Genomic DNA, 16,688 nt, shown 5'->3' with positions numbered 1-16,688 from the left:
TTGTTGGGTCATGAACTGACCTTAACTGAGGCAAAGAAGTCCTGCAGTTCTTTAGATGCTGTCCTGGGTACCTTTGTGACTTCCTGGATGAATCGTCACTGTTCTCTTGGGGTAATGTCTGAAGGCTGGCAACTCCTGGAAAAGTTCATCACTGTTCCAGGTTTTCTTTATTTGTGGATAATGGCTCTCACAGTGGTTTGTTGGAGTCCTAACTTTAGTAATGGCTTTGTAAGCCTTTCCAGATTGACAGATGTCAATTATTTTATTTCTCATCTGTTCTTGAATTTCTTCACATCATGGCATTTTGTTGCAACTTTGAGATCTTTTGACTGACTTCATTTTGTCAGACAGACTCTATTCTGGTTATTTCTTGATTGAACAGGTCTGGGTAATCAGGCTTGGGTGTTGTCAGTGAAAGTTAACGTTCCTCCCCAAAAAAAATTAACTTCCAAAAAATGTGATTAGCCACAGTTAATTCAATTACTGGCAATTACTTTTTCCACACAGGGCCAGGAAGCTTTGAATTGTTTTTCTTTAATAAATAAAGTCATTTAATAACTACATTTTATGTTTGCTTGGGTTATCTTCATCTGATATTTACATTTGTTTGAGGATCTTAAACATTGATGTGGGGAAATATGTAAAAAAATAATAATAATAATCATTTAAAAATACAAATTTAAGAAGGGGGCAAATACTTTTTCATGGCACTCACTGTATATTATAAAAACTAGTGATGCACTGAATTTCCGGCCACTGAATATTTTCAGGTGAAATTGCCCAAAAGAGTTTCTTGGATTTTTGGCTGAAATACTTTTGTCACTAAAATAAAATGGCCTAAACAGGAAGTTATGATAACGCAAGCAAAAACCCCTGCCAGCATGTGGTTGTGTACACTATATAGTGAGGAAAAAAACAAAACAGCGCATCCACATTGAACCATCACCCAACTTTCCGGCTTTCTGCTGTATGTATTAGGGATAGCTAGTTGCATGCTATCTTGTACCACCCCAGCTACCTACGAGCTATGCATAGCAAACTAATGGGGCTAAACAAGATGCGGAGGCGCAAAACCGAAAGTTCGCTTAGTGTCAGGTGCCTTCACAGCATTAAGTCTCTATTAATGCCTGCACGGGAGTGAATAAATTGCACCTTTTATAAGTATTGTTATCACGAAGGCAGGATGAGGAGTAATTAACAGGAGAAGGATGTAGAAGCCATGCTGATTGCTAAGCTACTGTGACATGTAGTCGCAAAACACCAAAATAAATGATTTGGTGATTCAGTACACTTTTCACATAGGTCTGGCTGGAACCGCGTTACAGTGGAATGTAGCCAACTTTGAAAAGCAAAATAGTAGGTAAATTAAGTGTCTGGAGAAAAAAACAATACACAATGGCGCTACACAGCCACACAGGACAATGAACAACCAGAAATGAATTAGTACGTCACCGTTACGTCACCTGAGAACAAGGGCATCGAAGTTTATAAGTACATCAATATAATAACCATTTATAAGTTTAATCGTTACAGCAGCAATAGTTAATACAGGAAATACAAAATCAGCATGCAACTGCGTTCACCATTACATTGATGTAATAAATATATTCAAATGAATACTGAAGCCATCATTTATTAACAATTATGATTATAGAGTAATGATTGGGTTGTGCAATTTAACAGTATGCAGAATTAGTTTTCCATTATTGTTCTGGAAGTGAATTTATCTAGGTTGGCAGCTCTGCAGTCATAGCCATGCAATTGTACTAATTATTGTCACAGTAATTTCTGCGTTGCTTTGGTTTTCGGCCAAGAATTTTCATTTTGGTGCACAAATAGTAAAAACCCAATAAAAAAACAGAGGTAGGTACAAACGATGAACTGCAATATGTAACACTGAAAAAAAAAGTTAATCTGATGAGCTAATTGGAATAATTTGTGGTGCCACAAAAGAAGAGAATGGAAAGATTTTCGACACCCAACGCCCCAAAATAAGTTTTCAAAAAAAGTTGTGCGCGTCTGTCTGTGTGTGTGTGCATGTACAAACCTGTCGCTGTAGGTGAGACTGAATCATACTGGGATATTGCTGCCCGTTGTGTCTCGGCTGAGCTGTGGGTATCCTGCCCTGTGGTGGGCCCGGTAGACGCATGTGGTGGGACGAGGTATACATGGAGGGAACGGGCCCACCGTTTAGGACCATTTGCCCCCTTGGGTGCTGCTGCATACTGATGAGTCTGGGAGGCTGGTCAGGAAATAATGTACAGATAGCAGCTTAGAAACACAAGCCAGTGAACACACAGATCACAGCAGTATCCTCGTTCATGAAAATGTATTTTTTTTAAATGAGAATGTCAAATTAAACCTCTTCTATATTAATTGCGCCAAAACGTGTGTGTGCTTTTATAAGTGTTGATTTATAATTGGTGACGGAACTTCCCATCAATACATGATATGTCAACCTGGATTTCCAAGGATGTTCACATTTAATTCTAATTTAATAAAAAATACAATTGAATTTAAATTAAGTCCATACAAGGGGCTGCATCAACTAATCGATAAAATCGATATTGAAAAGCACAACGAATTTCATTATTGAGTCGTGTCACGAAATGATTACATCAGTCACGCTGTGCCATGCGATTATTATGTTGTCAGACTACGGCAATTAAGAAAAGACAAACGAGGTCCCCACAACAGCATGTTTTGCCATGTGAGGTGGCTTGGGCATCTGGACGCCTCCCTGGTGAGGTGTTTGAGGCAAATCCTACAGAGAGGAGAGATCAAGGACGACCCAGGATACACTGGAGAGACTATGTTCCGGCTAGCCTGGGAACGCTTCGGGATCCGCCTGGAAGAGCTGGACGAAGTGGCAGGTGAGAGTGAAGTCTGGTCTTCCCGCTTAAGATGCTGCCGCCCGCGACCCGACCCCGCATCAGCGGAAGAAAATTATGGATGGATGGATGTTGGTGCGTTGGTCCATGGCCTATTATAAAGCTTTAAGCTCAACATTTATTTATTTATTGTTCATAATTTGTTACTTTAAGAGCTCTGGAATGTTCATGCAGCCACATGGTGGTTCACTTTTCTGCACTGCCAATCTAAAATGTCCTGTTTTTGAACAAAGGGACGTAATTTTTTTTTTTTTTATCTGATTCATTGATTGATCAAACAAAATAATCCAACGATTAATCGATTAAAATTTTCGTCAGATGCAGTCACATTCGATAGAATATCACACTCCATCTCCACTGAACAAAACTATTTTTGCTCCCATTTTTCATGAGCTGAACTGAAAGATCTTAGCCTAAGGCAATGTTCACACTGCAGGTCAATTCCGATTTTTTGCCCATATCCGACATGTTCTATATCTGATTTCCCCCCCCCCCCCCCCCCCCCCCCCCCATGTCATTGTGAACATTGCCATTCAGATTTTTTTCCAAACCGACCCAGGCCTTTCGTATGTGGATATAAATTGGATATGAAACTGTTAGTCAATAGTGTACTGCGCTCTGCTAACTGCAGTGTGAAAGGCCTTGAGGAATCAGCATCTTAATATGCCACACCTGCAAAGTGGATGGACAAATTTATAAATAATATGAGAGAAATAGACCTTCTGTGTAGAAGCCCAATTCCAATGAAGTTTGGACGTTGTGTTAAACATAAATAACAGAATACAATGATTTGCAAATCATGTTCAATCTATATTTAATTGAACACACTACAAAGACGAAATATTTAATGTTCAAACTGATAAACGTTATTGCTTTTAGCAAATAATCACTAACTTTTATGGCTGCAACACATTCCAAAAAAAGCTGGGACAGGGTCATGTTTACCACTGTTACATCACTTTTTTTTTTTTTAAACAACGTTCAATAAATGTTTGGGAACTGAGGACACTAAAGGTTTCTTTATACTCGCGCTGATGTCACTACGGGTGTCCCTCACGTAGTTTGCCTTTATACTCGAGCGCAACCCACGCGCGCAGTTTCCTCAGCATTTTTTTTTTTTTTTTTTTTTTGCCATTTCTGGCGGCCGTTTTTACTTTCCTTTCAGTAAGAAGGAACAAAGCAACAACAATGGCAACCGCGACAGAACAAATGGACCGAGATCACCAGATGATAGGTTTAATTGTGCTGCAAAATCGATCGAGAAGGCGGCGACGTAGAATCAATGGGCACGCTGGTATGTCATCACAGCATGTGACTAAAACTGACCAATCGCGAGAGATGATCTCCGCGGCGTTCGACGCGTAGCAACTATTTTTGTCAGGTGTGCGCAAGCTACGCAGAGATGCTGCGCGGGGAAATTTATTGGTCACGTGATGCAATGCTGGCGTTGTCGGCCGCACGACTGCGGGAGTATAAAAAGGCCTTAATTGTTGAAGCTTTGGAGGTGGAATTCTTTCCCATTCTTGCTTGATGTACAGCTTCAGCTGTTCAACAGTCCGGGGTCTCCCTTGTCGTATTTTACGCTTCATATTGCGCCATACATTTTCAATAGGAGACAGGTATGCACTGCAGGCAGGCCAGTCTAGTACCCGCACTCTTTTACTAGGAAGCCAGGCTGTTGTAACACGTGCAGAATGTGGTTTGGCATTGTCTTGCTGAAATAAGCAGGGAGGTCCATGAAAAAGACGTTGCTTGGATGGCAGCATATGTTTCTCCAAAAACTGTATGTACCTTTCAGCATTAATGGTGCCTTCACAGATGTGTAAGTTACCCATGCCATTGGCACCAACACAGCCCCATACCATCACAGATGCTGGCTTTTGAACTTTGCGTCCATAACAGTCCGGATGGTTCTTTTCCTCTATGCCCCGGAAGACACGACGTCCACAATTTCCAAAAACAATTTGAAATGTGGACTCGTCGGACCACAGAACACTTTTCCACTTTGCGTCAGTCCATCTTAGATGAGCTCGGGCCCAGAGAAGCCGGCGGCGTTTCTGGGCGTTGTTGATAAATGGCTTTTGCTTTGTATAGTAGAGTTTCAAGTTCACTTACGGATGTAGCGCCAAACTGTATTTACTGACATTGGTTTTCCGAAGTGTTCCTGAGCCCACGGGGTGATATGCTTTACACATTGATGTCGGTGTTTGATGCAGTGCCGCCTGGGGGATCGAAGGTCACGGGTATTCGATGTTGGTTTTCGGCTTTCCCGCTTAGATGCAGTGATTTCTCCAGATTCTCTGAACCTTTTGATATTATGGACCGTAGATGATGAAATCCCGTAATTCCTTGCAATTGTACGTCGAGGAACATTGTCCTTAACTGGTCTACTATTTTTACACGCATTTTTAAATATTTTTTTTTGAAGAACGGGACAGGACTACAGCGTGCGACTAATTAGTCAATTAGTCATTAGGCATAAGCGCCCTAATTTTGAATGGTGCAGCCCAAAAAAAAAAAAAGCTGAGTGCGCGTACAGGTGCCTAGTCATTTGAGGAAGAAAAAAAAAAAACATTTCAGTGACTTGAAAGGAGACACACGATGGGTTTCATCATGGTCTCTAAAACAATCAAATAGTGTAGAGCGGGGGACCCACTGTCTGATTGGCCGTGTGCGTGTCTGCGTGCACATTTTAAATGCGGACACTCGCGTACATGGAGCTACATTTTCTGACGGCGAGCCTGTGGCTGCAGTTACAGAAAATTGAGCGGCATAAATGGAATTAGTTTCAAAGCCTAACGGTACCGCGATGATGTGGGAACATTTTGGATTCAAGCCAGATGAACGCTGCCAACCCGCTAACACCAACGAGCTGATAAGTCGACTTTGTATGAAGTCGCAACAAAGACACAATTTAAAACTTCAGTGACAAAATACATTTTAAATAGCCATCCCACCCAATCTCTTCAGTTGGGAACAAAAAAACACAGTGGGACATCTCCAGGTTCCCATCAGCTTGCAATTCTGTAACCCTTTCCCCCAACAATGCAAATACATACGTGACTATCGCACACGTATGCTCACTATACAGTATAGCGTTACTATTTTAAGAAATGTAGCTGTTGAACATGTTGTCCAAGCGGCGTTTAAAGAAAGGCTGCAGACTTTTAAAAAGTCAAATATTGAATCAAAACAGGTTGCTTTGATCCATTTGTCTTATTCATGTTGCTACTTTTTCTTAACCAACTGGAAACTAGATTGGCAGTATATTTATTGCCTATTAAGGCATTAGGGACTGTTTATAGCTCTGTGCCAAAATGTAATATTTGTTGAAGTGCAATTTTTGTGAACAGTTTTATTTATACTTATTTTATTGTTCTCCATTACGTCAACGTTCATTGTTAGAATTAAAAGAGAATTGCTCTTTTAAAAAAGGGTGTACTTGAATTATCATTATATCAGTAGCAGAAAAAACAATAGTATCGTTTGTCGTTTTGGGAAAATACAGTATATCGTCCTAAGAAATCTGCTATAATGACAGGCCTAACTAAACACATTGCATACTGAGAGAGAGCAATCCCAATGGATAACAAAAATATTGTACAAACAGTATAAAAAATAGAGTAACTCCTGAAATAAAAATCTGCAATATAGTGGGACCTCGAAGCAAGAACCGTGATATAGCGTAGGATTACTGTATCTGTATTCCGGAAAGATAAATTGCAGGGATTAATTGTTCCCGGGTTGGAACTCATTGTTTCCATGACGTACATCCCGGGACTAACACTCTCAAGTATAAAACGATCTATGCCTATGAGCATTGAGACTATTGTTTGAAGAAATGGGGTATATAAAGTATACAGAATCTTTATACATTAGTCACTGACTCAGTGACAAATGCCTTGGGAGAGTTCTCTGAATGCACTTATTAGTCTTGTGCAAGTCTTCATGCCTAATTCTGCATCTCAAAATACCATGACACATTCTATCAATTATCACTTTTACGTCTAATAATGAAAAGCACACACAAGCAATTCAAACCACAGGTGATAACTGTACATTCATACTCGAAGACCTTTTGATTTGAAAAATACTTAATGTGATGTAGAAGGCATCCAGCTTTCCTACAGTGTTGATGGGTGCTCATAACCATGACACTGTTACCTGCTGCTGAACCATGGGTGGGACAGTCTGTCTGGAATGTTGCTGAGGCATTTGCGAAGCAAGGCGCATCTGTTGCTGCATCTGCTGTTGTTGCTGCTGCTGCTGGTGGTGGTGCTGTTGCTGGAGATGTTGCTGCTTCTGTGCGAAGGCCGCCTGCTGCATGTGCTGCAGACGGAGCTGGGCCAGATTGATCTGCCCTTGACTTTTGCCGTGTTGACCTTGGCCTGGTGAAATGGGAGCGCCACCACCCATCATATTGGGTGGATGTGCAGGTGGCGGTGGCTTCTCGATGATCAGGTTACCTGGAATTGGAAAAGGTCATCAAAGAAACAGTGGAGTGGATGGTTAGGAATTAATTTATTACAGCATACATAATTTTCTAGCTATACAATGACCTTTGGAACTTGAACACAATCTGATCCAGGAGCATGGCCTTTGTTCTCTTTACTCTGGTTTATCACCACTGATACGCCTGTTAAAGGGTAAAAACAAAAAAGCCAAAGAAAATTCAAAGAAAATTGTTCAGGTGCTGGATTCTTGTTGAACTCTTACACTACAAGTTTAACATGAGATTTTGAGTTGTTTGATCATCTGTCTGTTCGAGTTCCAAGTGTCCACGCTACATGGTCAGTACAGCGGCAGCTAAAACTACTTTAGATGTTGAAAGCAGATGATGGATCAATATTTGCAGCTAGTGCCTCAAAGCTATCAGATCAGTGTAGTATAACTACAAAGTCGCAGGTTTGGCAGCAAATGAACAGGGCCCAGTATTTAAAAAAATAATCTGGATAAGATTGATTGGGATTTTGTAATCCCTTTTTCTCCTATCACGGATCAAATTGATCTTTTAGTTTTTGTCATGGTATTTAAAGGATCTGGATACTACAAAATCAGGATTACAGAATCCAGATTTGAGGTCTTTGAGTACTTAACAGTATTATTATTATTATATTTATAGCCTTCACCTGTTTACTTTTTATTCTGCTATTCTACAAATTGCCTTCAGCATGATATGCTATTTATCACTTCATTTAGACAAAGTATTTTGGATTTAAGTGTCTGGGGATGTCAGGTCAATATGTTAATCTTATGAGGGATTATGCAATTATTGACCAAAATAATGATTATGTGTAAATCCAGTGGTTTTCAACTTTTTACACCAAGTACCACTTAAAAATTACTCTGCTCTGCAAGTAACATCATGATAACCAATGTTAAAATACAGTAGCGCAGTAGGCCTACAGATTCATGAAAAAACAAGAACGGTTTTATCCCTTTAATATTACTGTAAACCACTCCAACATGATGCAGTTTGAACATTAGCACTGTGCTGAAATATAGTAAAAAATAAAACTGCACTTTAATAATGCCTAAATTAAAATGTATTGCACATTTAAAAAAAAGAATGTTTACCTAAATGTTTAAAAACAACATTTTAAAAGATTAAATACAAATGTATTGAATTTACAGGTTAAACATAACAGAACTGTACTCAGGTAGTGATTCTTTTGTGTACCACTAGAGAGAACCCACGTACCGCCAGTGCTACTAATACCAGTTTGACAATCACAGTCATAGCCTACTGCCCTTGATGGGGATGTTTAAGGTAACCTTAATATTTAGTGTAATAATCTGAAGTTAAATTTTATAATTGTGAATTGGTTGGGTCGGTAGGCCTATTTTTCTGTAATATTACACAATATATGGTAAATTGTAATTGGCCTGCACTTATATCGCGCTCTCTTTACATCATCACAGTGCCCAAAGCGCTTTACAAAGCCTCACATTCACCCATTCACACATACATTCGTACACCAATGGGATCAGGATAATCACGATGTTTAGCAACAAAACTATCCTAATCCCAACATTGGAATTTTAAAATATCCAAGAACAGCATTTGATCAGGATTCTGGGTAGGATTGGATTAACAAATCCATATCCCAATTTTACAAGGATCAGGATCACATATCCTGGTTTGTAATGCTCCATTTTAGATGTAATTCTATCCAGACCAATCTGATCCCAGATTAAATGTTTGGAATTTGCGTTAAAGTGCATCTTGATTCTCGGCTACCAATGGGGATGCCTCGCATTCTGACAGCATTGTATGAACATACCAATTCAGCAATTTACAGTTCGCTTAGGCTGGACTCAATACAGGGTTGTGGGATGCTATATTGTCATCATGCCTTTGTATTTACAGTGAAACTTCATAGGTTCTTGCTATGCAAGTGCTACACGTCTACAGCCTTTGCTGGAAACCGGCATTACGCGGTGTTACCGCGTAATGCTGTTAAGCAACCCAATGGTGTTGCTTTCATGCTTGGTGGAGGTAAAATAAGGACTAAAAATGTTAAATTTTTAAATTCTGCTAACATACGCTCCCATACCTAAATTCACCACATTTTTGGCCCAGAAGGTGGGGTCACAGAAAAATCGTACTTCTCCATTGGACACGGGCACTGGCTCTAGTCTCGCCTTAAAGAGCTGGCGGAGCTGGAACAAGATCTGTAAGTACAGACAGAAACACACTAATTTGTTGACCTGAATTCATTCATTCATCCATTTTCTGAGCCGCTTCTCCTCATAAGGGTCGCGGGAGTGCTGGAGCCTATCCCAGCAATCTTCGGGCAGGAGGCGGGGTACACCCTGAACTGGTTGCCAGCCAATCACAGGGCACACATAAACAAACAACCATTCGCACTCACATTCACACCTACGGGCAATTTAGAGTCTTCAATCAACCTAGCATGCATGTTTTTGGGTTGTGGGAGGAAACCGGAGCGCCTGGAGAAAACCCACACAAGCACGGGGAGAACATGCAAACTCCAAACAGGCGGGGCCGGGGATTGAACCCCAGTCCTCAGAACTGTGAGGTAGACGCCTTTCTGGTTCAATAAAATACTACGGTATATTCCACGTAAGATGCTGCTCAACAACATACCGGTCTCTTGCTATAAAGCAGTGCAGTGCTGCTGCCAGTCGAAATGGCCCATTGGCAGAAGTTCAGCACATGGTGGATCTGCTGGGCCAGCTGAGTGGTATCCTTATGCTGGGCCATCAGCCTTGCACTGCGCTCTTTGGTCACAGTCTAGACACAAATATGAATATTTCAAAATCAAATTACAGTTGAACATTGTAAAATATCGACAGAGGGTTTGAGCAGCGGTGCAAATCCTACAGCCCCTCATTTTGATCCAAAACAACAAGGGGGGCACAAAGAAAGAAGAGTTTATCAGATAAATTATCTTACCTCCAGCTGTTGTAATAAAGACTTCCCTTTTTTGTTAATCTCATTTATCAGAGTAAACACCGCAATCTTGATCTCGTGTTCAACCTTCTTATGGGTTTCGGACAGTTCTTTTAACCTGGATTTAAAAAAAAAAAAAAAAACATAAAAAGCCTTGGGTAAACCATGTACTGGTAATTCATGTTATTTTGGTAAGGTCACTACCATAGGAATTTACCAATGCATGTCAATTGGTCACAAAGAGTGGCTTTTACTCACCTGTTTTGTACTTGAGATACTGAATAATGGACATAGTTTTTCTTCTCTTGTAGTTTGGTCACGGTTGACTCAATGATGCCTTTATGGTTATGAAAAGCTTCCTCCAGGAACTGATACCTAAAAAACAGTTTTTGTCACCGACAACTTTCAGTTAACAGAATAATTATCAGCAAGACTTCATAACTGGATGAATAAATACAATAGAGATGGACGGATATCTATGTCTCATGGTTCAGTTTTATCGCGGTATTAGCCTCGAGGTAAGATAATTGTTGCGATATCGTGGGAAAGCTGACAGTGTTGCAGCAGTAAGACTCGGTATTGCAGGAATGTTCGCAGTACAGTTGGGGCAAAGGGGCGAACCCAGGAGAACTGAAAGACCTTTTTCCCTGATCGATAGGTTTTAGTAGTTTAGTAGTATTTTGTGGAAAAAGATATCTTCAAATCAGATATTACCGTGCACTTCTATCCCCGTCTATCCAATGTCTACATTCATACACCTCCAAAATACTATTATTGCCGCAGCAATAATCATGCCATGCTCATAATAATAAAATTGAGAAATTGTCCGTTTACCAATTTGACAGGATTTGTAATACTTTTTAATTCATAACTGATTTACAGCTGATGTGATGCTGAAAGAAGATATATTTTCCTAAGCAGCCTCTGTAATATGTTTTAATTTGAAATGTATACATTTCATCTAACAAGAGCAAATTATTTTAGATTTATTTTTGCTTTAACGTCTGTATTTGTATGGAGTCGACATTTTTTCCATTATTTCATTTTTGGCACTACAGCAACAGTACTAACAAGGGGTTTGTTTGAGCCCAGGTGTAATGGGGAGTGGGAATCGTTATTTCCTCTCTGCGTGACGTTCTTTCACCCACGACCTTCGACTTTGGATAACACGACTCCACTAAAGAATGTTACTGACACAATATGCTTAAATTTGGAGGATTGTCTCCGATCCCGCGGAGGGCCGACTCACAGGGCTTCCTGGTAGCAGTCACCAAGCCGTCCAATCGGGTGCGTGTTACTCTAATAAAGAAGTCGAGCGCTGCAGCAGACTGGTTAAGCGACGTGGCCATGTATAGCCGACCCAAAACAAAATTGTAAGCACAACGCCTCATTATTTTACACCGAGACAAGACCACGACGATATCAAGGCACTTTTAATACCGTGATAGTGAATATTGAACCATCCCTAATAAACAACAAATCATGCAACTCTGCTGGAAGATGTAGCGCACTTAACAGGCATACTGTCCATTTTCTTAGATAACTTAAAAGACTACCGATGCTCCTTGTGCTCAAGCAGCTGGCAGTCCCGGCAAGTCAAAGTGTCACAGGTCTCACAGAAAAGCTTGAGTGGCTCTTGCTTGTGGATGGGACAAAAAACAGGCCTCTGTCCAGATGCGCTCACAGACTCTGGCAACACAGAGGAGAAACGCCCCGTGAATGAACTAATGAAGGAAATATTCAAAATATGCTTTCAAACATACCATCAACACCAGCTTGAGATGCTAATATTCAGCAAATGACGTCACCAGTCATGACGGTACAATATTAAACTACATTATGTAAACATAGCAGATGATTGAAGTGTGAGTTACTTTACTGCTGCAGCATTTAACCCATTCACTGCAGTAGGATATTACAATATTTAAACATTTTCATGTTCATCAACTCACTAGGGCTGGGGCTTTTCGACAGTTCAGACGCATTTCTACACAACTTACGTTACTACTGCTGTATTTAAACCGCTCTTCTTTCCACAGTACGATATTACATTATTTAAACGAAACAGATGCCGATCATGGTCCATCGCTTTCAACTCAAATCAATATATTTACAAAGTAGTTAGGTTCTCTGAATTACAGTTACAGGTTAAACTATTGTGTTATAAAATATACTTGGTTACTTTTAAAAGTATTTCTGTACTTTTTCTAGTCATATTTTGACTTCAGTAACATTTGATCACGGGTTTCTTCAGCTCAATTATTTGCTACAATGGAATATTACCATAGAAATATTGCCACGATATTGCTTACTGTTACAGGTTAAATTATACTGCTATAAAAAGTAATTACCTTTAAAAGTATTTCTGTACTTTTTCTACTCATTTTGACTTTAGTAACTTTCGATCAAGGGTTTCTTCAGATCAATTAATTGCTACAATATGATATCATCGATATATTACCTCAATATTGTATGCACGCAACTCTTCGCATTCTCCTCTTTGGTACTCAACAGTATGATTGTTAGTATCAACCTGTTGCTTTACTAAAAGTGTTAAAAAACATCAACATGTGATGGTACTCTTCATATATAACTGGTAAAGATCATAAGCAACTGGGCTATTTTTAAAATTTAAGATTGTCAATCCATAGCATACTGTATGCTACTGACGTGATGACAATTTGAGTCTGTATATGAACATGAGGGTGTATGATAAACTGTATAGCACGAGCCATCAAATGACAATATTTGAATTAATACAGTGGTACAATATATTTGCATCTACATGATATTCATGCACGGGTTAAAAAAAAATATGAAATACAAGCCACTCACCAGTTACTTCAGTAGTTTTTTCTCTCTTTTTTTTTCACTGAATACTCAACTCTTCAAGTACTTATTTGGAAGACTACTTTTTTCTTTTACTTGAGTCATATTATCCTAAGTATTAGCATGTACTCCTCCATCAGTGGCCGACTTTTTAGTTTTTGACTACTGAACCTACCTCTACACATACACATTCCATAAATTACGAGAAAACTTACAGGACATAATGCACTACAGGGGATAAGAGGTAATTACTTGCATCAAGGAGTAAAAATATCCAAGTAAGCCAACTCAGCAACCCCACTCTATTACGAATCATACCACGAGCCACTATGATGATCCGCCAGTTATTCATTTAGTTTTGCTTAATGCTTTTTCTTTTTAATTTTACCATTTCATTTATTTGTGAAGTTATTAAATTCTAGGTATTCTATTCTTACAGTATAGTATACAGTATTTCTCATTTGCTGAAACACAAAACCCTATTCTTTGAACAGTTTGTATGTTTTCCTCATTACTAAAACAATTTAACATACAAAAAACATGACCTGCAAAGTTCATTTATGTACAGTTTTCATTACCCTGATGTTGACAGGATCATCTTTTATAAATTCAATACATTATTGGGTGTGATATATAATTTGAACCATAACCAGTCACCATAATTATATAGACTATTATATTATTCGGAATATTCAGTGGCGGAAATAATTATTTGATCCCTCAATGAATTTGTAAATTCCCCCTCTGACAAAGACGTGATTGGTCTGTAATTTCAGTGGAAGGTTTATTTTAACAGTGAAAGACAATATCTTAAAGCCAATCCAGCAAATCACATTTTTAAAAAGATTTTTTTTTTTTTCCATTTCCATTGAGCGATTGCTCCAACAGACTCATCCTCTCACTTTAAGAAAGTACTCCGAATCTAAACTCGATAGTTGTATGAAAGACATTTTTTTTTTTTTTTCAACCTGTTATATTACGCCTGAGTGGCCGTCGAACATGAGGCAGCGGTTTTATTATAAAGGTCTATTTTTTAAGCCATTGTAACATTATGTACATTTTTAACAATCCAAGTCCATAAAAATACAAAAAGTATACTTAATGAATGGATAACCGTAACATGTTTCAAAAATATTCCTAATTTTAAATGCCAACATATCGTACTTAAAATTTAAATACACCCGATTTGTGCTAAGCATAATTGCTGTAGTTACATTAGAATATATTATTAAACATTATTCAAATATAGTAACATGACCTGAGCACATGATGCAGAGGTTTAATATAAAAAAAATATAATTGTAAGCCACTGAAAATGTTTTGCACATTTTTAACACTAGCCCGTAAATATGAAAAAAAGGTGTACTTAAAACCTTGACAAGTGTTAAAAACCAATTCTTTGAATTTATATGCAAACGTATTGAGCTCAGCATAATTGATCTACTTATATTTTATGAAATATTTAAAATATAGCAACATAACGAGTGTTCATCTGACATGATGCGGAGATTTAATTCTATTCAACAAATATTGTAAGCCATTGTAACATTATGTACATTTTTAACATTAGCCTGTAAATTTAAGGAAAAAAGTGTACTTAATCGAAATAACTTGATACATGTTTATAATCAATTCTTTGAATTTAAATGTAGATGTATTATACTTAAAAGGTATATACTACTCAATTATGCATCAGCTCTTTGTGATAAATACAGATTTTTTTAAATGCTACACAGACACTATACAGATGGAATGTATTATGTTTCATTATTTTATACCATTGTTCATAATTATATAATCCCCACTTTGCATTAATTGTATAAATATTACTGGGGCCTATATATATCTTAACGTTGGGTTATTTTGTTTAGGTTGAAATGTCCTTTTAATCCACCCTAAATACCACACTACCTGGTTTATTATTCCGCGTGAATACTAATAATGTGACAATGTACTATTCCTCTTGGAATGGACCCGCTTACACTGCTTATTACAAATGTGTTGACTGTTCATCTTTCTAATCAGATCAGGTGTTAGTTTTTCCTAATAAATTATCAGGTGTTAGTTTTTCTTAGTAAGTTACTTGACGCTAATAAAGGACTTGAAGTATCAATATACTTGCATTGTATGGTCTGATACGCAAAATTGAGTTCAATGAAAAGGGTGGTTCCTAGTACTTAGTACGCCGCCTAAACCGTTCGCGGTCCCGCCCCCTCTCTTCCGAGGTCCTTTGCGGGATGCGACAGCAGCAAAGCACCACACCCGCATTACGTGCATCTCAGCCACCGGTAAGAAGGGCACCTCACACTAGAGTACACACAAACAACAACTCACGTCAGGATGGCAGTGTGAATTGCTTTCACTTGCTCACCATCCCAAAGCAGCGTGATGAGCATACAGTTCCGATATTCCCTCGAAATTTCATTTGACATGGATGATAATTAACTCAACAATAATTACAAACTTAACTCAAACCCTAGTGGACAAATAAACTAAATGGTAAAATTAAAAAGGATTTTTTAAAAAAACAAATTAATAACTGGCGGATCATCATTATGGCTCGTGGTATGATTTGTAATAGGCTGTGGTTGCTGAGTTGGTTAATTTGAATATTTTTACTCCTTACTGCAAGTAATTGCCCCTCATCCCCTGTAGCGAGTAATATCATGTCTGTTTTCTCATAAGTAAAAAAAAAAAACTAAAAAGTAGGCTACTGATGTAGGAGTGCATGCTGATACTTATGCTCATAGGACAAAAGTAAAAAGTAATCTTCCAAATAAGTACTTAAAAAGTTGAGTATTCAGTGAAAAAAGAAAACTACTGAAGTAACTGGTGACAAGCTTGTATTTCATTATTTTTTTAACCCGTGCATGAATATCACAGATACAAATACATCATACGACTGTATTAATTCAAATATTTTGTCATTTGATGGATCGTGCTATACAGTTTATCATACACCCTCATATTCATATACCGACTCAATCCGTTAGCCTGTCTATGGCCTTTTGATTAGTTTGACAGCAATAACCTCACCATCTTTCGTAAAACAAAGCTGTGTGGTTGTTTTAAATACTCAACGTGTAATTCTATTTTCATGTTTAGTGTCACAGTACTTTAACTGAGAGTGGTAATACAAATATTGAAGCCTTTTTTTTCCTGCCAAACCCCGTTTGTTGTTGTTTTAATCACTGTCATCCTCATCATCATGTCTAAATTTTTTGCACCTAAGTCATGCCGTAAAATAAAACGAACAACGGTTTGTATCTCGAAAAACTTGTAAGTCAGGTCATTCACCTCAAGGCATCAATGTATGGATAGTTTAAACCAAAAGTATACCGAAAACTATGGTGCCTAAAGACTGTGATAATATTTCAAATGTTTACAAACATTGTTGTACCCTTAAAAATGCGGTAAATGCTTTACAGCTGAGCACGCACATACATAATCCACACTAGCTGTATGTAGGTAAAAAACAAAGACTGTGCAAAAAATACCATTGTTGCTTTTAAAGTTGGGGTAGATGGATCTCTGAAAAACTTCAGTCATGG

The 16,688-nt window shown here is 38.3% G+C and overlaps 1 protein-coding gene across 8 annotated transcripts in view; it reads right to left on the bottom strand.

The window, feature by feature from the left end:
- The window catches only part of trim33 (tripartite motif containing 33), a 70,554-nt gene that overhangs the window by 20,984 nt on the left and 32,882 nt on the right, over window positions 1-16,688 (bottom strand). For all 8 annotated transcript variants that reach the window (XR_009768253.1, XR_009768255.1, XR_009768254.1 and 5 more), the window contains 7 exons: window positions 11,865-11,997; window positions 10,567-10,683; window positions 10,312-10,426; window positions 10,003-10,149; window positions 9,449-9,566; window positions 7,056-7,357; window positions 2,048-2,242 (listed from right to left, as the gene is read on the bottom strand). Coding sequence is in view for 3 of the 8 variants with exons in the window: in XM_061671548.1 (XP_061527532.1) it covers window positions 2,048-2,242; window positions 7,056-7,357; window positions 9,449-9,566; window positions 10,003-10,149; window positions 10,312-10,426; window positions 10,567-10,683; window positions 11,865-11,997 (1,127 nt within the window). In the remaining 5 variants the exon portion in view is untranslated. The remainder of the gene's footprint in view (window positions 1-2,047; window positions 2,243-7,055; window positions 7,358-9,448; window positions 9,567-10,002; window positions 10,150-10,311; window positions 10,427-10,566; window positions 10,684-11,864; window positions 11,998-16,688) is intronic.

The sequence above is a fragment of the Phycodurus eques genome, chromosome 1 (assembly GCF_024500275.1).
Source record: "Phycodurus eques isolate BA_2022a chromosome 1, UOR_Pequ_1.1, whole genome shotgun sequence".
In the NCBI taxonomy this organism is placed as follows: domain Eukaryota; kingdom Metazoa; phylum Chordata; class Actinopteri; order Syngnathiformes; family Syngnathidae; genus Phycodurus; species Phycodurus eques.
Note: the sequence above shows the minus strand (reverse complement) of the source record. Positions and strands in the feature narration are given on the sequence as shown.